Source organism: Sorex araneus, chromosome 1 (genome assembly GCF_027595985.1).
Source record: "Sorex araneus isolate mSorAra2 chromosome 1, mSorAra2.pri, whole genome shotgun sequence".
NCBI lineage: Eukaryota > Metazoa > Chordata > Mammalia > Eulipotyphla > Soricidae > Sorex > Sorex araneus.
In genome coordinates, this window is record NC_073302.1 from 215398886 (window position 1) to 215421387 (window position 22502).

A 22502-nucleotide genomic window follows, 5' to 3' on the forward strand; every position below is an offset into this window, starting at 1 on the left:
TCTGTAAAACTAGTAACATATAAACTGTCTACTACATGTAATATGCTATTTGATGTATTTTAGAAGAGTATTATTGAAAAATATTCTCATTATAATAATATGTGTATTATTATGCACATTATATGTGCATTTAAAGTCTACTTGCTTTTTAATTTCTTTCATCTATATCTCCTTATAATTGGTATCTTCCATGGTCTTCATGTTCAGTAGCTTTTCAATAATCATTTTCCTTCAATGTGGCATTTTCATTCAGTAGCTTTTTTGATTTTTATTTTTTAATAATTATTAAAAGAGTGAATGCCTAATACAGATTCTAAATCATAAAACAGGAAATGATCTCAAGGGTAATAAAATAGAAAGAAATAATTTTACCTTTATTTCCACATCAAATGTGTTTCCTTAGAGTTTGAAACAATCTTCTATTGAATGTTTATATATTCCAACTGAGCTAGAGAGGAAGAAAATCATAGTCATAATCATGCTCCTCAGACATGGGACCAAGTCATCAGCATGGGTTCTTTTGCAAAATGTGATAATTGTAAGATATATTAATAATTTAGTAATAATATGATAAATATGACAGAAAATTTATCCTATTATTTTAAAACAATAAAATTTGAATAGTTTTATTTTTGCCTAAACAATTGAAATTCATTTTGTATTGTTTGTTTTTTATTTATTTTATATATATTTACTTGGGTCTGAAGTACTACACTAGGCACAATTCTTAATTAAAGGAAAGATAACAACAACAAAAAAATGGGTCCCTGTCGAACTTTCTAGAATTTAATGGGCAAGGCAACAAAGTAATGTAGTAAACAAAATATGATGGGGAGATTTATATTAATAAATGTGTTTTAAATGTGCCTTGTAAGGATACACATGAATCTTTTCAAAATACTTACATTATGTAAAATATACATTTTTAAATTATTTATTCTGACACATACTGCTTATTCCTCTCCCTCTCTCCTAAAAAATCTAAGCAGTACCATAGCAATAAAATCAAGATGTACCTCACTCAACTCATTTACCTCGGTCTCATTCTTGTGTCCATTTTTTTTCAGTTTAATCTGTTCCTATATATGAGTCAGAACATTTTTTTCCCTGAAATTAATCTTAAATTGAAAAATGAAATGTGTAGAAAATACTTTTCTTTGTGGATTTGATGTGTTTATCTGGTAAGGTTGGCAATTACATTTTAAATGAAAATGATATTTTCCTATTTAAAAACAATAGTCACCGCATGATATGTGTATCTATGGCCTACCCCAAACTTGCTGTGAAGGACAAATTTCTTTAGAGCTGGCTTGTTTTCATCTCAAAAGAGAGATTATATCCTTTTTTCTGTGTATATTTACTTCAAAGATAAACTCGTTGCACAGAATGAATTTCGAGGAACTTGATTTTGTTTTGTGAGTTTCAAAGTCAGTGCTGTATTTGCATTCCCATAGGTTCTCAGGTAGTTTTTCAGGTACAAATTAATAGAAATTTCTATACAACATTAATGGCCTGTGTTCTTAGAACCCTAATATATTAATATAACGATTACATTAACAATATTAGTGACATTAAATATCAATATTGTTTTATGTAATATGTCAATCAATATGCTAAGAAAATGATTCAGATAATCTACATGGTTCTTGCACATGTTTCAAAAAATGAATGAGAAGGATTTCCTGCACTGATTTATACTTATGAGATCATAATCTAAATGAAGTTCCATAATAAAATATTCATGTAGATAAATAGAAGTTACAGGAATTGAGGAAAATTAGCATTATAGATTGATTTTGGTACAAACAACTCAGATACTACAAAGGGTGTTTAATATTTTTATCTACTACAATTTTGTTTACATGTTCTGCTTAATACAGAAATTATTATATAACTATGATATAGAAAACTGTTAAAACTGATCAGGAAAATCATTTTGCACATGCCGGATTTGTGAGGCAATGCCAAAGTAAAATATAAATTTGATGCAATTAGTCATATGATTCAGCCCCAAAACCTGCTGTGGAAGAAGGAACAGGGGATTCTGGCTGGAGATCCGAGACTGGCTGTCACAGCTGATCAAACCCACTGTATAATTGCTCAGCACTTTGCTCTACACCGCCTGGGTAAGCGGAGCATATGGCATTGCTCCTCCCAACGTAAATTGCTCTCAAAAGGACATAAATACTCTTGAATTTACTTTATAGGTTGAAGGAATCAGGAAATCAGACATTCCATAAACAATATTTATTGAAAAAAAAGTAGTCAAGATTAGTTCCTATTCCCTCTGAAACTACTTTGTTGTTGTTTTCATTGTAGTTTTTCTTTTCTTTTCTAAATTTTGTTTTGTTTTGTTTTTGCACTGCGCCCAGTAGTGCTGAGGGCTTAAATCTGACTCTGCTCAAGGACGACTCCTGGTATTAGTGTCCGTATGTGGTGTGGGATTAAACCCAGGTCAGCTCTCGGAAGGCGAGTACCTACCTGCTCTTCTGTACCATCTTTCTGAAAACGCTTTTGAAAAAGTGTTTCTATAGAAATAATGGGTTTTTATTATCAATGTGACTAATATGTAGAAAAAGTATAAATGCACACTTCATAATTTGATTAATGCGCATAACTCCTTTTCTTTGTAATGCCATGATGCCCTTCTTTCTCATGTATATACAAACTCTTTTACTAGTCAAAAGCAAATAATGTCTTCAGGAACGAGATGCATTTCATAGTCACTCTTGGACATGTGAATGCACATTCATACATATAATAAACAGTTCAGTAGAATAGCAGTCTGTAGAACATGCATTTCTTTGTTTGCATACCAGAATATTATTAATTCATGTCTGCTTTCTTGGTTCTGAATCCTTTAGTAGATATACATTTCTATGACTCTTGTGAAACTATTTAGTTGGTGAATAGTTTTTCAAAGTGGAAAAATGTGAGGATAAGATCTCAAAAGACATTATATGAATGAAGCTCCTTCATAATCCTGCCATATATCTGTTTATTCAAGTACTAAATAGTTTTACCCGTAAGGGTATGAAAAATATAATTAAAATGAGACTTCAGACTTTCTGTACTAGTCTTTTTCTCTTTGGCTGAGAAATCTGAAAGAAGGAAGTCAAAGAAGAAGGAAGAAGGAAGGAAGGAACGATGAAGGAAGGAAGAAAGGAATGATGAAGGAAGGAAGGAAGGAAGGAAGGAAGGAAGGAAGGAAGGAAGGAAGGAAGGAAGGAAGGAAGGAAGGAAGGAAGGAAGGAAGGAAGGAAGGAAGGAAGGAAGGAAGGAAGGGAATAGAGGGCAGGAGGGAGGGGAAAGAAAGCAAGGAAAAATATGAGAAGACTAGGGTCCCATAGCTAAAACACAAATACCAGAAAGTAATCTTAAACCTTGTTGACTACTGAAACTGTTTTAATTAGTTAACCTATTGGGTGGGAGGGGCAACCATGGGCTCCTCGGGTTCTCAGGGCTTACTCCTGCCTCTTCCTATGGAATCACTCCTGGTGTGGCTTGGGCGGCCATCTGGGTTGCTGAGGATCAACCCTGGGTAGGACAAGGAGAAGGCAAATGCCCTACCTATTGTACTACCTGTCCAGCCCCTCAACTTTATTAACTGAATGAAGATTAAAGCATTTCTAAAATGGTCCAATAAAATTTTTTAAGAATATTTAGGCAGATAATCCACCCTTGTCAATTTCCATTAGAAATTGTAATAAATAACTGTACCAAGGGTCAGAGAGATAATTAAGAGATTCAGGTGCTTGCCTTGCATGTGTCCAACCACAGCTTGATTCTTGGCATGTGTGTATCCTTATGTACCAGCAGGAACAATTCCTGAGCACAGAGTCAGAGGTAGACTCAGCAGCACTGAATGTGACAGCCCTTCATTATCAAATAATTATGCCTAATATTTTCAGCGGAGACTTGATGGAGAGAGGTCTCAGTTTTCTCTAGAATAGATTTCTTTTTCTGAAAAACAAAAATGTTTCTGAGAAGTCATCCTCTTTTACTTTATCTTATTTTTTTCTTTTTATGGGGGAGGTCTATCAATCTAGAATCTATCAGTTCTAAAGGGATCACATGATACCAGAGATAACATCAGAATTGGTATCCATATGGCATGTCCTCAATTTCTGAACTCTCTCTCTCTGATTCCCAGTGACAGTACAGTCACCTTTTTGCTTTTCTTTCATAAAAATGTTCTGAAGATTCTTTCAATTTTTTTTCTACTAAAATTATAAGAAAACATTATTTCATAGTCACCAAAATTTTGAGATTACATAATGACTTTGTATTTGAGAAAAAATGTGTTATATACTCAACAAAATCATATAAACTTCTGACCAAATATTTTTAAACTACTTTCTTTTAATGAAAATATGGATTATTTCCTGCTAAAATGTAGTTAAAGGCAAATTTAAGTTCTACCTAGTTTGAGAAAAGTATATCTACTTTCGATAAAATACAAATTGTCTGGTTTAAACTTTAGAAGTATCTCACAGATGGATTTATTTTCCTTCAGAAATCTTAATCCTGAGATATCAAAACAGTCTTAATTATTAATGGATTTTATCCGTAGGAAATCTCTTTTTGTTTTCATGGGCAAAATAGCTCTTTAAATGTTATTTTATCCTTAATACTACAAAAAAACTTTAACATTGAGAACAAAGAAGAATCAAGGCTCTTGAGTCAATTAATTGCAAAGCCTATTTTGAAAGTATAATATATCTAGGGATGCAATTATCAGGAAAATTAATAATAATAATAATAGCATGTATATTTAAATACATGAAATAATAGAAAATGACTTATAAAATGTGGAAGAGAGAAGCCAGATATTCCCTTTTCTACTTACTATATAGAAAATTGTGATTAATCCTTATCTACTTCTATATAACTTTATCATTCTCTTAAGATATAATTTTGAGCCCCTGACAATAAATACAGTGGCATCTCCAGTGCTTAAAAAAATTAAAAATAAAATAAAATAAACAGTTGATTAAGTCAATTGTAACATGATTTAAATTAACAGAAATAATTTGTTGCTCAAGTAACTCAAAATAAATCCATTACTATAAATAATTCAACAAATGTAATATGTATATATGATATATATTATATACATACACATAGATATGTATAAAATTTTAAGCAAGAGCTTGTGTTTTGAAATTTTAATAAAACTTAAAATGCAAAGAGTAAATTAGTTTTCAGTTTTTTAATTCCTCTTCCTTATTTTTAAATTGTGGTCAGTAATCAGTAAAATACTTCATTCAGCAAAAAAATTAACAACAGAAAAACCCCAAGGGGCAGAGATAATCTGCAAAACAATGAAGTTACCTCTCAATAACTGCAAATTAGTTTTGCTTTTATAAGCAAAATAAATAGCCATGACATGAAACTTTACCTTTTTTCTATAGAAATAAATGGCAGATAGCTTCTCTAAGTGTCTATCTGAACTGTTAAGCTTTGTTTATTATGAAAATTTTTAGCTTAATTTTCATTTAAATATATTTCTGTGTTCTTAGAAATAGTACAGCAGATAAAGGTCTTGCTTTGCATATGGTCTATCTAGATTTGATTCCCTTAAACCACCTATAATCTATTTAGCACTGCCTGGGAGTGATCCCTGAACAGAGCCAGGTGTAAACCCTGAGCACCAAGGGTGTAGCTTCACCCCCCCAAAAAAAAAAACCAGTAAAAAGATATACATATAGTTTGCTTTATTTTTTTTGCTATATGTAAAGTAGGTAATTTTTTGCATCAAAGTTGTTTACAACGGAATTTAGATGTAGATAATAACAGTGTTAGGAAACCTTAAAGCCTACCACAAATAAGTGACGCAAAAATCGTTTACTTCTTGATACGTACATACTGGAATGGATATTCTATGAATGATAAAACTAAGAGTATTTTAGAACAAGAATTGAATTTTTTTCAGTTAAATTTTGGAGTGTAAATATTTTACTTTTGCTTGTTGCCACTATCTAACTCAACTGTTTCAGCAAAATAGAAGTCATAAACCGTGTGTCAGTGTGTACCAGTAAAATTTTATAGGAACAGGTAGTGAACCAGAATTGGTCTGTGGGTCATAAACTGCTGAAAACTCATTTAAGACACAAGTAGGGACACATTATAAAAGAGTGGTAATATTTTATGTCCATGTTGTATGGTTAGCAAGCTTATAAGAACAAGGCAAAATTTAGAGGGAACATGAAATACAAAAGGGGCCATTGTGATAGTCTAGTGGGTAGAGAGCTTAACTTGCTCGTGCCTCATTCAAATTTGAGTCTTGTCACCACAAATGGTTTTCCGAGACCCATACAGGACTATCTCTGAGCACAGTGGCAAAAGCCAGCCCTGAGCACCAACAGATGCTGCCCATTAACAAAAAAAATATGAAGGCACCAAAAAAGGAAAGTTAAAATTAATAAATTTTAAATAGAATTTTTCTGACCTTTTCTCAAATACATAGATCACATATATAAGTTTATTCTTTGTCATATATTTATCATCATCACTCTTACTGTCACTGTCATCCCGTTGCTCATTGATTTGTTCGAGCAGGCACCAGTAACGTCTCCATTGTGAGACTGGTTGTTACCATTTTGAGCATATTGAATATACCACAGGTAGTATGCCAGGCTCTGCCGTGAGGGCGAGATACTCTCTAAAGCTTGCCAGGCTCTCCAAGAGGGGCAGAGGAACTGAACCCAGGTTGGTTGTATGCAAGGCAAACAAACAACTTATCCTGTGCTATCGCTCCAACCCATCATCATATAAAAAAAATATGTTATATGTTAATTAATGGCATTTTTCTTCATTTTTCCCCATTGAATCTTTGAATTCTGCTATAAATTAGGAATAAAAACACAGAAGTAATCAACTTTCAGTATATATTAAATAAAATTTAGTATTGGTTAAGGTTATAACTAGAATAGTGAATGGAAAAAGTCTTTATTATTCATCCATTACATAAACTTCAACAGATTATACATTTTGTTGACTTGTACTAAGATAAAATTTACCATTAATTACTATGGCATATAAAACTCTAGCTTAAAGGTCTATGGGGGGCCGGAGTGATAGTACCGTAGGTAGGGAATTTGCTTTGCATGCAGCCTAACTGGTTTCAATCCTGCCAAGGATTATGTTTCCCGGAATTACCACCAGGAGTAATTCCTGAATGCAGAGCCAGGACTTAACCCCTGAGCATCACTGGGTGTGACCCCCTCAAAAAAATAAAGTGTATGGTTTATCGGAACTTCTTACTCTATATGGCTTTGCACATAGCCAACCCCAATTCTAATCTCAGGCACCATATAGGTTCTCTGAGCACTGCAAGGGGTTATCTCTGAGCACACAGCCAGGCACAGACCTGAAACCAAACCAGACAGCCTTTCTGCAAGGGCCCATTTACAAGGAGAAAATGAGTTTGTAAAATAGAATGCAAAACACAAAAACATGCCCTATCGGGGTGGGGGGGGCGGGTTGTGGAACGGAAGAAAGGGTGGTGAGGTGAGAAAAATTACCTGCAGAAAAATCAGCTGAGATCTACATGGCATGCAAAAAGTCACAGAACTAGAGAAATGATGGTGAAATGATTCGAGAAGGAGGCTTTAGGCTTGACTTCACCGTTTGCTCACAAACAGGACTGTGGTGCCATTAGTCAAGCAGAAGCCCTTCACAGATGCCACATTTCATAGAGAAGAAAGAGCAAGACAATGCATCCCTACCAAACTCCGCAGGAATCCTGAGTCCTCTACTCAAAGAGTGAAAAGGGCATTTAAACATACATCAGCAACGTAAGACTCTCCAGAAATCAGGGAGAGTCTAAAATCTCCTTAGGAAGATACTTAGAGTCCCCTCTGGCAGATGCGAGCAAAGGTCATGTCCACGTCTTGTAGGTAAATTAAATGAGACTATTGATACACTGCCAAACCACTTCCCAATAGTTTCAGGGCAGATGAAGCATCTAAAGGAGTCTGCAGTGAACGGCTGCACTAGGTGTAGGAACTGGTACATAAGGATTGAAACTAGGAACTGTAGAAACTGACACATGACAAGGATCAAAAATGCAGGCAGCTTCATATGCATCATGCTTTTACTTTTCAAAATATTATGCAATCAATGACAAATTAAAGTGTCATTGATTGCAAAAAGTAGCAGAAAATAAATTCTCCATTAAAATAACTGAAAAGAAATTATTTCCCCAGATTTATCTCACAGTTGAAAGAATTTATGATATTTGCAACACCATTGTGAACTATTTTTGGTTGAGGGGGTGCTTTAATGTTTCTTATAAGAATAAAGTATCTGGCTAAGAAAAACATGCAGAATAGAAATTTTGTAATTATTTATATATATATATATATATTTTATTTAGGAAATAACCTTTTTTTCTCCCTCTCCACAGAGGATAATCTTCTAACTACAAACATTTAGTCATCATGAAGGAATTTAAATATTGGGACAAATCCCACCATCAGTTGCCACATTTCCTCCTGGGCTCAGCATTTATTTATTTATTAGATTTTCCAAATTGTATGCCTGGTTTAAATAGCTTTGGGGCAAAAATACAATAAACTTGCATTAGTTAAAATATAACCAGCATCAGCAACATGAAAACATAACAATAAAACAGCATGAGCATATACATATAAACAGAGTCATCATTTTAACACTCTATTGGGACAAGTACATTACAGAGATAGATTGTGCACAGAGCCCTGAAGCTGAGGCGGCCACGACTCTGGGGACACGTGGGCCGGGCACTCGGGTTGGAATGGTCATCACAGGCTCCAGAGCTGTGCGGCTCTCCATACGAGGGAAAATCAGCAGCTGTTAACAAAAGATTTTTTTTTTCTTTTTGGCACAAGGTTAAGGGTAAATAAAAACCTCTTGGATTTTTTTTCCTTTTGGTTTGTGTTCTAGCAGCAAAAGGTAGCATTTATAAAGGTTAACACCCACCCCAAACTAACAAATATTGAGATGTATGTTTACCATTTTTAACTAATGTGATGATTATTTTATATGTGTGTGTGCATGCACAGTACATGTATGGCAGTCTCTGTGATTTAGGAATGCATTTGGAGCATTCAAGCAGATTGATAGTTGTATATTTTAAGTACATGAAGTATTAGAGAGAGGCTGGAGACTTTACTACCTTTTCTGATCCTGTCTACCCAGGAAATAATTTTGTTCAGTCGTTATACATGTGAATTTTTTAAAGTCAGAATACTCTGGGTTTTCTTTAAAAAATGTATAACAGAAGTATATAAATTGGGAAATAAATGAAATGTCACCCTAAATTCATTTTTTTCTGTAAATTGTGTAAAAAGCAGTTGTTGCTTTAAAAAATGAGCTCTATAGGCTTATTCTGAATTGGAACACCTACTATCTACCAACAGAATTTCTTTACTTCCACTTCAATAAGAATCCCTTCCTCTAACCTTCTTTTGTTCCTGTTTTTCAGCTACTTCTCTGTTATTTCTTGAGAAGTAGTTTTGTTTATCCTATATAATCTGTAATACTGTAGCAAGATATTATAAATGTTGAAAGCTTTTAACCAAAGAATAATCAGGAAATGAACTCTTTATGTCATAGAAAATTACAGTATGAGCAATGTATAATTCACATAACAATTCAAGATAGCCAATGTAGTCTTCCTGACATGCAGATATTTTACTTTAGAATGAACACATCAATGTCTCGAAGGACTAAGTGGCAACCCTGGTGATATAGGTATTACTATTAGATTTGACCTTAATGTATTTGAACTCCCAACCACATGGTACCTATTAACTCAGCACATTTAGAATGAATAGTTATATAAACTTGCTTAAAAGTATCTTCATGATATAAAACAATTTTTACAAAACCTGTGTAGATTAATGGCTGAGCAATTTTGTGTCATATAATAAATTTGTAGCTTGTTTGTCTCAATAACTTAAAAAATAATTACATTTGTAAAATTTAGGGCTAATACAACAATATAAAATCTTTTATTTTAAAATGGATTTACCAATGAACAGGAATCTCAATTTTGATATTAATTACGTTAATTTATTATAGTCACATTATTCAATTATTGTACTGAAAAAATCTACAGTTCCCAAATTTATATTTTGTATTCTTGTTTATACATCTATAGAATTCTACTCTATCTTTGCAATTCAAAATTTAAGTATAGTATTACCTTCACACTTCATAAATTATTAATAGATCATAGAATTTGAATACTTAGTGCTTTATTGCATTTCTAAGTATATGTTATCAATCTTGAAATAGAATCATATACCCTGAAAATTTTTTATTTGGGATTGTAGGATTTTTTTTCAGTTGTTTAAATGTTATTTTTCAAATGTTTTGTTCATTAGAAAGTACTTAAAAATTACTGGCTATTTACCCAAATGGTCAGAAATAAATGATCTAAGGAAATGTCAAAAGAGCAATCAAATTGTTAATATTCAAAGTAAAATATAAAACTTCTTTCAATATTCCATAGAAAAAGTCCCTCAAGATTCAAGTATAAATATACTAATTTAAATTACACCAGTATATCCACTTTTTATCTCATTTGTTCTGCTTTTTCTTATGCATATGACAATTTCAGAAAATTCTGTGAGAAGCCAAGAAAATTTATTTCCTTTCTTAACATTGAATTTGAACATCCAGAGAATTCTATAGCTATTAAAGAACTAAAATAAATACATATTCTCGCTTGTTTCATAATATTGCCTAAAGAAAGAGAAGACAAAAGACTAATCATCAAGTTAAATCATAATTTCTCTCTTATCTCTCCCCTCTCTGCCTTATTCCCTCATTTCAATTTAAGAGATCCATTCTCCTGCTGGTTGTAATGGAAATGAATTTCAATGCCACCCTGATGGAAATTGCATTCCTGATCTGTGGCGCTGTGATGGGGAAAAGGATTGTGAAGATGGGAGTGATGAAAAGGGCTGCAATGGGACTTTACGATCATGTGATCACAAAACCAAGTTTTCTTGCAGGAGTACAGGTAAGCACAGCATTGCATTTAATTTCTTCAGGTTCCACATCGAGATTTCTACATATGAAACCTTTCAGCCCCACCTCAATTTGCATCTCACACGGACTTATTTATTTTATTCTAGCATATTAATTTTTGACATATAGTAATAATATCGACTGTAGCTACAGCATGCATGGTTTGCAGTACATCTCTATAACATCCAATGCAACTACCTAAAGTCCCAGCATCATACTAAGACTGTACTCACATAAATCATTTTCATCCACTGACTTCACAACAGAAAAACTGAGATCCAGAAAACTTATTCAAGTTAAAAAAAAGTCAAACATCTTGCTGGTAACAATGTCAGCATACAGTTTTGAGATTTGCAACCAGATTTAGTCTGATATTTCAGAGAGGAACAAATAGGTTTATTTCCATTGATCAAGAGTCACATAAATATCAATGAAGATGACTGAAATGGAAGGTTAAATGAACTACTTTTATTTTAACTTAGTTTATGAATTGTTTTCTGTTACTGCTAGATTCTACTATAATATGTGTAAGCATTGACTTTCAAACATTGGACTAGTTTTGAGAGTTGCTGACCTGCTTATAAAGTTTTCTATGATTTTCATATTTAGGTAATAAGTCTTATGTTTTACAATAAAGTGGCATTTATTTACTTCCCTTTACCAGATGATTAGCTCAAGTTTAGAGAAAAGTACATTGTAATCTATTAAATACTTTATAAAATGTTTGATATTATCACCCATAAAACCTATGAAAATAATTTACAACAGATTTCAAGATATATCAGGGAATCATCTATAAAATGAATTTTGAATTGGCTATATATATATCACTAGTACACAGTGATACTTTATGCACTTAACTTAGTATGTCATTGAAATGCGAAGTTATTACTGCTGTGAGGAAAACACATGGACATTCAAAATGAAAAATAAAAAAGAAGGGATTGAAAATATGGTTTGGAAAGGCAGAAAACATGCCTGACATGAGTGTGGTATGTGGCCCTGACTTTATTCCCATTGTCCTAAGCATTTCATCCCGTCCCCACCCTATTATATATTGCTATGTGTATGTAACCTTCCGGGGTTCTGAGCACTGCTTACCTATCCTCTGCTGGACCAAACACTATACGTAATGCCAGCCTAGCCCTGAACTAGCAAGAAGAAAACTGACCAGCATAATTCTTGCCAGTCCCCTCTTTAAACGCTGGTGTGTCACCTTCCCCATCCAAAAATCAAAAAGAAGAAGGAAGGAAGGAAGGAAGGAAGGAAGGAAGGAAGGAAGGAAGGAAGGAAGGAAGGAAGGAAGGAAGGAAGGAAGGAAGGAAGGAAGGAAGGAAGGAAGGAAGGAGGGAAGGAGGGAGGGAGGGAGGGAGGGAGGGAGGGAGGAAGGAAGGAAGGAAGGAAGGAAGGAAGGAAGGAAGGAAGGAAGGAAGGAAGGAAGGAAGGAAGGAAGGAAGGAAGGAAGGAAGGAGGGAAGGAGGGAAGGAGGGAGGGAGGAAGGAAGGAAGGAAGGAAGGAAGGAAGGAAGGAAGGAAGGAAGGAAGGAAGGAAGGAAGGAAGGAAGGAAGGAATAACTGTAAACAACAAATAATGTCTTTTTGTGTGTGTGGGTCACACCAGCAGTACTCAGGGCATCCTCCTTGCTCTGTATTCCAAGATTATTCCAGGAAAGGGCTGCAAGGATCATATGGGATGCTGGGGATTAAACCCAGAACAGCCACATGAAAGGCAAGCACCCTACTTGCTGTACTATTACTCCAACCCCAATAACTAATTTCTTGAATACATCTCCTGGTTACAATTGAGCATTCAAGTTACAAATAATCATGTGGTAATATAAGCATATATAAAAATTAGGGGTTTTTATTGTGTGGAGTTTGCTAGATGATGTTTTTACAACATTTTCACAATTATATGTCTTTTCTTTTTCCTACAAGATACAGTTAGTCTCACGTTTGGAATTAATGATTAGAAATTTACTTTTTGTTTAGAAATCATCTTTTATGGGCTAACTGACAAATACTATTAAATAGATGAGCTATTAAATTTCTAAACATGTTTATATTTAATAAATAATTTAATTCATAATATGCTCTTTTAAGTATATTTATCAAAATTTTTCTCATATTGTTCTGCAGTTAGTTAATTGGTCTAATATTGAGATATATCAGATAAAGGTCTTCCAAGGAATATAAAAGGGACTGGTGGATCTATAGAAAAACAATATATATAATGACATTGAAGTTGAGTTTAACCAAAAAGCTCTTAAGATTTAATAAACTTTACAATAAAATATGAAACTAGCATATACATTTTAGGATAAATGATTTCTAATAGCTTAAGAAAGTTCTAGAAAGAATGTTATCACTAAAACCTGACTTTAACTTTCTATGATAGAAATTCTATAAGAAAGCATTCTTATAATATGATGTATAATCTTTAATATAAAAATTGATATTTTAATATGAACATTTCTTAAGTATTTCCACTTAATATAAACCACCTTACAAAGAAATCTGAAGTATGAGGAAATGACTAGTGAGAAAAAAAAGTAAATATATCCTTTTAGTCATCATGGCTTTAATAAGTGAGATCTTTTAAAATAAACTAAAAAATAAATATTAAGTAAAAATTTCAAGCTTATTAGCACACACATCAACATGTGCATAGATAAACTCAATGTTTAGTGATTCAAAATATGGTAGAATTAGGTTATATGTCATCTCAGCAAAATCAATACAGTAGTCAGACTTACAGGAGTTTTAAAATAATTTCAGGAGACGAGATAAATTTATGGAATTATGGCAAATATAAAGAGAATAAATGCAAGAAAAGGGCTACTAAGTAAAATTTCTGCAGGTGTATCATGTTTTTCCATGTATATAAATATTTCATTAAGAACAGGTTTATGACACTTCTTATTTCTTAATTTTATGCTTTTAGATAGAATTCTTTCGATGTATGTTGAATTTTAAATATTTTCAGCTTAGATATGTAAGAGAACTTGTTTCCATTATAATGTAAATGTAATATAAAATGGTAACTATAGTATAATGGTTTATTATACAGTTGAATTGTTTCCTTAAAGACCAGAGAAAAATTAAAGATAGAGTTGAAGGGTTTGGGCCACTTTAGTATTTGAGCCATGCAGTAACATTGGGCATCAGTGCCAAGAATTTTAACATAAGTGTAATTGCATTGCATAAAATAGTTTATTACAATTTATATTTTATGCCTTTAGCACTTCAAGTATAAATAAAAAATTAAAAGATATGTGAAAGTTAATGATTAAATTATGTGTCTTTCATAGTACTGTGTATTAAAAATCACAATATATCTAACTGGTGAGTATACATAATTCACTATGTATAAATTCTTATTTATGATAGATGTTTAAGAACACTGCAAACATTAAAGAGAATTAGACATATGCCATACGAATTAAAATGTGTGTATATGTATAATATTTTTTGCATTTTAAATTCTAATTGAATTCTCAGTTTTGTGATCTAGAATACCTTCAAGCTATTTAATTCAATATTGTATATGTGTGTGTTAAATGTGTGTATATTGTAATGATATGGTGCCACACCTGGCATGCTCAGGAACCAGAGTTCACATTTAATTGCAAGGATTATTGCTTTTGCTCTTGTACTTCTAGCAATGCTGAGAGGTTACTAGGGTTCCGTAGCAGAGATTACTAAAAATGTGCTTATAGGACCATGTGGAATGCCAGGAATCAAAGCAAGTTCAACTCTGTGCAAGATAAGCCTCAACCCGCTCTACTATCTCTCCAGCCCCTAGCTACACGTATTTCTAAACATTAAGGTGTTTTTAAAAAATCAAAGTAACTGATCTATATTCGACAGTTAAAATGGTCTTTTAATATAAATTAACATCTTTTAGTGTTAGAATATATACACATAATAAGTATATTCCAATAAAAGAGTAAGAAATAAATTGAACTTAAATAAAATCATGATCATTGATTTTTTCTTATCGCAAAATATTTTTATCTTGATCAATGACTACATTTAATTTAATTCTTGTGCTTAGAGTAACAAAACTGCTACTATGTTATGGTTTTGACAATTGGTAATTGATGAAGTTCAGGTTCATTTTTCATGAAAAAAAATACTCATTCTTTAATCACTTGGCCCGTTGATCATCGATTTGTTCGAGCGGGCACTAGTAACATCACCACTTGTCCCTGTCATGTGCTAGTGCAGCCCAATGATATCTGATTGCTCTAGGAACAGGAAGAGCCTCAAATCGTTCATTCAGGGATTTGACAAAGAAATCTGACCATCTAGTTGGTGGGCAGCCATGAGGTCTTCTGACGTCCCGTGGAACAGCTCTAGACCAACGGTCATCTCTGAATTGCATTACATGACCAGTCCAGTTGATTTTTGATGCCTTGTCAAATGAGACAGTGTCTCTGATTCTTGACCGTTGATGGAGGTCAGAACTTGGGATTCCTTCTCTCACTTGAGTGAGATGGGATACTCCTAGCATAGCTCTTTTATTCCTCTTTGGGATACCCGAATAGTGTTCTCATCCTGTTTGCGTAGGGCTCAGGTCTCTGAGGCATATAGTAGTGCAGGAAGAATGGTGGAGTCAAAAAGATATGCCCGGAGTTGGAGGTTCTTCTTCCTCTTAACCACTTCTTCGATGCTCTTGAAGACATTCCACATTGCTCTCTTCCTCCTATGCAGTTCTGGCACCAAGTCGTTCCTCATGTTGATTTGTCGACCCAGGTACACATTACTGCATTCAGAGCTGTTCGTTCCATTGAGAGCAAATGAAGCTTCAGGGACTAGTTCATTTTTCATGAGCATTGTCTTGTTGAGATTCAGCTGCAATCTGACATTTCCACACTCGTGGCCAAAGTCGGCCAGCATTTGTGCCGCTTTGCTAATGTTTGGTGTTAGGACAATGTCATCAGTGAAGCGGAGGTAGTGTAATTGCTGACCGTCTATCTTCACTCCCATTCCTTCCAATTCCAGTTGTTGCATGATGTTCTCAAGAGTGGCACTGAAGAGTTTTGGTGAAATGATATCCCCCTTTTAGGTCAATGATCACTTCCTTGTAGAATGGTGAGATCCTGGTGGTGAATCCATATTACAGCTTATCGAGGATCTTGATGTACTGGGTTTGAATGACCTGTTTGGCTAGGGCATCGATGACTGCTTCAGTCTCAACAGAATCGAAGGCCTTCTTTAAGTCGATGAACGTTAGACAGAGAGGCATCTTGAACCCTTGGGAAACTTCAATGAGTTTGGTCATCATGTGGATATCGTCGATCGTGCTGAATCTCCTTCAGAACCCGGCTTGCTTGCATGGTTGTCCTTCGTCTAGTATTCTGCCTATTCTATTCAGAATGACACGAGTCATTCTCATAGACGACAGACAACAGCCAGATTGAGCGATAGTTGCCAATGCCATGGATGTTTCCCTTCTTGTACAACAGAATGGTCCTGCTGGTTTTCCACTGAGACAGAACCTTGCATTCAGACAGGTAGTGTGTGAAGAGCCGAGCCAGTGTATTGACGCATACTGGGGGCAGATTCTTCAGGTATTCGGGTCTGACCTTGTCCGGACGGTGTGTTGTATGTGTCTTTTTTTTTCTTATTCACCAAGATCATATATTGTGAACCTGTATAGCTAATATTAGCTTTTTAAAAAATTTATTCTTTTGTTGAATCACCATTTGGAAAGTTACAAAGCTTTCAGGTTTAAGTCTCAGTCATACGATGCTCGAATACCCATCCCTTCACCAGTGCACATATTCCACCAGCAAGAATCACAGTATAACTCTCCCCCTCCTCCCCACCTCTCCAGCTCCCCACTAGCTAGTGTAACTAATAAATTTCACTTTACTTTCACTTTACTTTGATTACATTCAATACTTCAACAAAGAACTCAATATTATTGTTTGGAGTTTCTCCCCTCTAAAGTCGGACCTGCTGAAAAGGAAGCATTTGATAATTTGTTTTCCATTGCTGAGAATGAAGAGATATGAGGTGGAATTCAATGTGATCCCTATAGGGATACCCTTGACATTCTTCAAAGAAATGGAGCAAGCACTCCTGAAATTCATATGGAACAATAAGCCCCCACGAATATCGAAAGCAATTCTTAGGAAAAAGAAAATGGGAGGAATCAACCTCCCCAACTTCAAACTATACTACAAAGCAGTAGTCATTAAAACAGCATGGTACTGGAACAAAGCAGAACTGCAGACCAATGGAACAGGGTACTCTGACACACACCCCCAAATATATGATCTTTGATCTATCAAAGCTCTAATCTTTGATAAGGGAGCAAGAAATGTGAAGTGGAGCAAGGAAACCATGTTTAACAAATTGTGCTATATGTGTCTTTCCTAACGAAGTGGCATGTTGGATTTTGGAAGGGAGGATTTTGGGAATAACATATCCATCCTGCAGAATTTGGTATGTGGGCAGGTGGACATGATTGTCAAAGAGATCTGAGTAGAAGTCTGAATCATCCTCTCCATTGCCCTTCTGGAAGATGTGATAGATCCATCAGCATGTCGGAGAGCCGCCATCTAGGTCCTGTAGTTGGCGAAGGATAGGCGAGCGTTGTGAATACTTTTCTCGGCTTCAGTTCTTTAATGTCATTCTTTAATTAGAAAGGAAAAGTAATTTGGCCATTAAAAAGTTATGCTAATATAATATGGATTATAGGTCCTCAGTCTGTAAATGTAAATTTCACGCACACACTACCTACTTTAAAATAAGAAAGAAGAAAAATTCAATATGAATAATGGAGTGAATAATTATATATGACAATATATTAAACACATGCTGCATTAAGAATAATTTTGTATAAAAATATAATATGCACAAAGATACATGTAAAAAAACACAATGTTTTTTCAATTCAGCATTTTGTTTCAGTTACCAAAAATATAATTTTCATTGAGAGAAAATTCTTCAATGATTGCAGACTTGATAATTTTCCTAACATTATCTAGGTATAAAAATAATTTATATGGAATGGTATTTTTAAGTCCATACTTAAATTACCTCTTCACTGCTAGAATCACATAGTGTTGATAAAATATAATAGGAAGTGTGGGACACATTGAATATGAAGAATATACATTAATATAGTATATATTTGGTAGACAGAAATAAAAGAGAATTATGAAGTGTAACCTGTACTAAAACTAAATGCCTGTTTAGTTTGTGTATAGAACCCAGCAGAAAGAAGCAGGTGGACAGATCTTGAGGTAATTGGGAAATAGAATGGTATCACAGAATGTTTGGACCATGATTATGTCCCTAGAATCCAACTCACTCCTGGAAAACAGAAATGAAACTTTACTTTATTTTAGAGACTATTTAATGATAAAAAGAGAACATTGCTGCTGACTGCCTCTTTGAGTAGTTATACAAACTACAAACTTTTATGTCTAGAGAACTGGGTGGGTATATTCAATACAATTAGTGGTGTCTCACTGGCTTTAAGAACTGAATCTGATAAGAAAAATATGCAGTATTATAAGAAGATAGAATGTAAAATAAAAACAAATGTGTGTTAATAAAGTATGAGTACTGGTAACACTGGGGAGAAATAATGAGGTGACAAAGTGAAGTAGCAATACAATAGATGTGTTGGGGCATAGATTAAATTTTCTAATTCTTTTTGATGATATTGAAAGGCATATGAATAGATCTATGGTCAAAAAATCTACCCTTCAAAAAACATCATAAAATTAACTTGAGAACAAATTCCTTTAACAGTTTACACTAAATGTTTGAGGTCACCAAATGGGATGTGAAATATAGAAATTAACTCATAAAAGATCAATGAAACAAGAGCTGCTTCTTTGGAAGTATCAATAAAATCAATGAAAAATGAAAATCCTTGCTAACCCTCTAAAAATAATAAAACCATGATAAAAAATAATCAGATTTACAATAGACACTATAGAAATTCAGAAAATTATTACATATTACTGTCACTATCTCTATGCATTTAAATTGAACAACCTAAATGGTTTCATTTCATTTTGTTTTATTTGTGTGAGGACGCACGTGAAGCTGCTCAGAAGATATTTCTATCTCTTTGCTTAGGTGTGAACCCTGTTGTACTCTAGGGACCAATGTGTGGACCAGAGGTTTTTAACCCAGGTGAGCCACATGCAAAGTAGGCTCTCTGCCTCCTGTTTTATGTCTCTGGCTCTTGTAGCATTTATTTTAGAATTACATGACTTCCAAGACTAAATCAGGTGCAAACATACAACATGAACAGACAATTAATAATTGTACAAAATCAAAAGAATAATTAAAAGATTTTTCAGACAAAGCTATGCATGAACCAGTTGGCTTCACCATGAATTCTACAAAACTTTCATAGAAAAACTGTATCAATCCTTAGTAAATTGTTCCCGCATAATAATATGTGTATAAGAGTAGTGGGTTGATAATTACATTCTATAAAGTGAATGTTAATTTTATTTTCAACCCCCTAAAAAAATAACAGTGTCTGATGAACATATATTTAAAAATAATTCTATGTAGGAATCTTGGGATATTTAATTCAACAACACATCAAGAGAATTATTCATCATGACAAAGTTTAATTTAATATGTTGTTCAAAGATGGTTGAATAAATACAATTTAATTAGTATGAGGCATCATATAAATAAAAATCACATGATCATTTCAATAAATACTGTTTACTTTAGATAAAATTTTACATACATCTGTGATTAAAATGCTTTTGCATAATACATTCCATATTTGAAAAATTTACAGTAAAACCCAGTCTATTAGAGATAAAATACCCCCTTATATTTGCAAGTAGTCAATCATGTATATTTTTCCAATTACTTTTCGCAGAGTTAGAAGTTATGGTTAGAAATAATAATCAAGAAGCATGTATGAAATATTTCAAAATTTGAAAAGAGTAAGTGGAACTTTTACTATTGTGGATGACTTAAAGCAATACATAAAAATCCTCATTGCTATCAAAATCTATCAAAATAATAAAAACATTGCATAATGTTGATAAATATAAGATCAAAACACATTAAAATGTTTGTTGCATTTGATTGCAATGTGAGTTACAAGGGAAATAAGGAAAAAGTTCTATTTACAATAACATCAAGACAGGTAACATATCTGGAAGTAATCCTCAGAAAGGATTTGAAAGATGTATACATCAAAAACTATATGACATTATTAGGTCCTCCAGAGAGAGCAAAGGACCTTTTCTGCCTTGTAAAATATGTTCACAAATTTATAGTTCCCAGTCTTCCATATGCTCTGAGTATTATCCTGGCACACTGGTGCTTGAATATATACATGTATACACATACATATGTATATATACATTCATGCATGTGGACCTGTATAAACATATATATTAACATGTATATATATATTCAATATGATACTACCCTGTCAATAAAGGCAAATGAACCTGGACTGGAGTGATAGTACAGTGGATAAGGCATTTGAGTATGTTTTTATGTTTGTGCTTAGTTCACTTAATAACAGGTATTTAAGATTCCTCCATGTCTTTTCTGTATTGAGAGCTTATTTATCTTACCATTAAATATGTTCTGTTGTTATATGTACCACAGTTTTATTTTTCCAGGCATCTTGGTTTTTGTGTACATTTTGTCAGTTATGAGTAAAGCTGCTAGAAACATCTCTCTACAGATTTTACATGCACATACATTTTTGACTCTTACAGGAAAATATTGAGGAACATGGTAATATGAGCAAGCTTTATATTGTAAAAAGCTGGCACATTATGTTTAAAAGTAGATATACAATTTTGCATTTTATGTATTATTAATAAGGAATTCCTATTTTTCAATATCATCTGCAGCATTACATGTATACATTCAATATTTTTGATTTCTATATTTCTAATAGGTGTGTAGTGGCATGCCATTGTTTTAATACATATTTACTTACTGATATGGCTTTTAGATTCTTACTATATTCATTTTGTCCCCAGTTTTTAGATGCTAAATGTTTCTAGTAAGCTAGTTTGAACAAAATAGGATGCAATGTGCAAAAAAACTTGTTATATCCTAATGTGGCATATTTCCTTGTAATTAAACATGGAATGAAAAAAGATGGGACTACTATGACAATGATGGTTGGAAATGATCACTCTGGGCAAAGAGTGGTATGCATAATACCCTTTCAGTAACAATATTGTAGACACAGTGGATAAAAGAAGGGGAGAGACAGAGAGACACAGGGAGAAAGACAGAGAGAGATAGAGATAGAGAGAGAGAGAGAAAGAGAGAGAGAGAGAGAGAGAGAGAGAGGAGAGTAGAAAAGTGTCATGGACGCCTAGAGCAGGCCACAAGAACAATGGGGTAGACTGGAGAGTCAGTAGGATTAAACTGTGACATTGGTAGCCACGGTTTTGTAGTATATGTTTAAATAACAATGAAACAAGTCTCAAAGTAAGAGTATTATTTTGTGTTATAAATTAGAAATGTTTACACCTACTGATGTCAATGTTATGGAAAGAAATAGTCTGAATATGGAAAAAAACAATGATCGGTAGAGAAAAAAGTACCAGTTACTGTGTAGCAGACTCCTTTAGTTCTCTTTTTGAGAGTGGTGTCCTATTGCTGATACTAAGTATACCTTTCAAATAACATTACATTGTAAAACCATCAGGTCAATCCCCCCCCAGGGTTAAGAGTTAAAAATGGAATTATCTTTAACAAAATAAAAAGTAATCTCCAGCAAAATAAACTAAGAAACCTAAGATATGTGAGATATTCTGACAGTGACTTGTGACCGTATAAATGTGATGCTTAGTCCGGATCCTTTGTGTAAGGAAAATCCATTGTGGACTTCTGAGACTGACTGACCATATTCTTTACTGTTTAGTTTTGGTTTTACGTTCCCATTGTTGTGCCAGTAAATACAAAGAGAACTGGTGAATTTGATAATTGTTGAAATCAATCAGAATAACGGAAAACAAAAATAACCCGTATTGCTTTTATATTTTTTAAGAATCATGTAATTGATTGTAAATGAAGAACTTTTAACTTCACCTCTTACCCTTCCAAAAACCAACCTGATGGAGTATTTTTATTTACAATAATAAAAAAAATTTGGAAAGTTCTCTATTTTCTAAGTGTATAAAGCAAATTAGAAGCTTTGCAAAGTGCTTCTTACGAGCTGTGTATATTTATTTTTGATCCGGCACAGCCATTTTTATACATAGTTACTCTTCTCTCCATGCAGTCATGCATAAAAACAAGAGCCTGTCCTCGATTTTACCTGGAAGAGATTTTCTATAACCTTGATCTTATGTCCTCTTGCTTTGTGACAGGGCCTTTTGGGAAACAAGTCACTTCACTCTTTCTTTCTTCGTATTACTTTTCTTCTTACCATAAATATATTTAGTTCGATTTCACCCAAGAAATTGCTCTAATCTAATTAATCCACTTATTTAGTCATACTTC

General features: G+C 33.5%; 1 protein-coding gene across 1 annotated transcript in view; it reads left to right on the forward strand.

Annotated features, from left to right (window-relative positions):
* The window catches only part of LRP1B (LDL receptor related protein 1B), a 1943003-nt gene that overhangs the window by 1211884 nt on the left and 708617 nt on the right, over positions 1 to 22502 (forward strand). The window contains exon 21 of the mRNA XM_055124030.1: positions 10832 to 11014. Coding sequence (XP_054980005.1) covers positions 10832 to 11014 — 183 coding nt within the window. The remainder of the gene's footprint in view (positions 1 to 10831; positions 11015 to 22502) is intronic.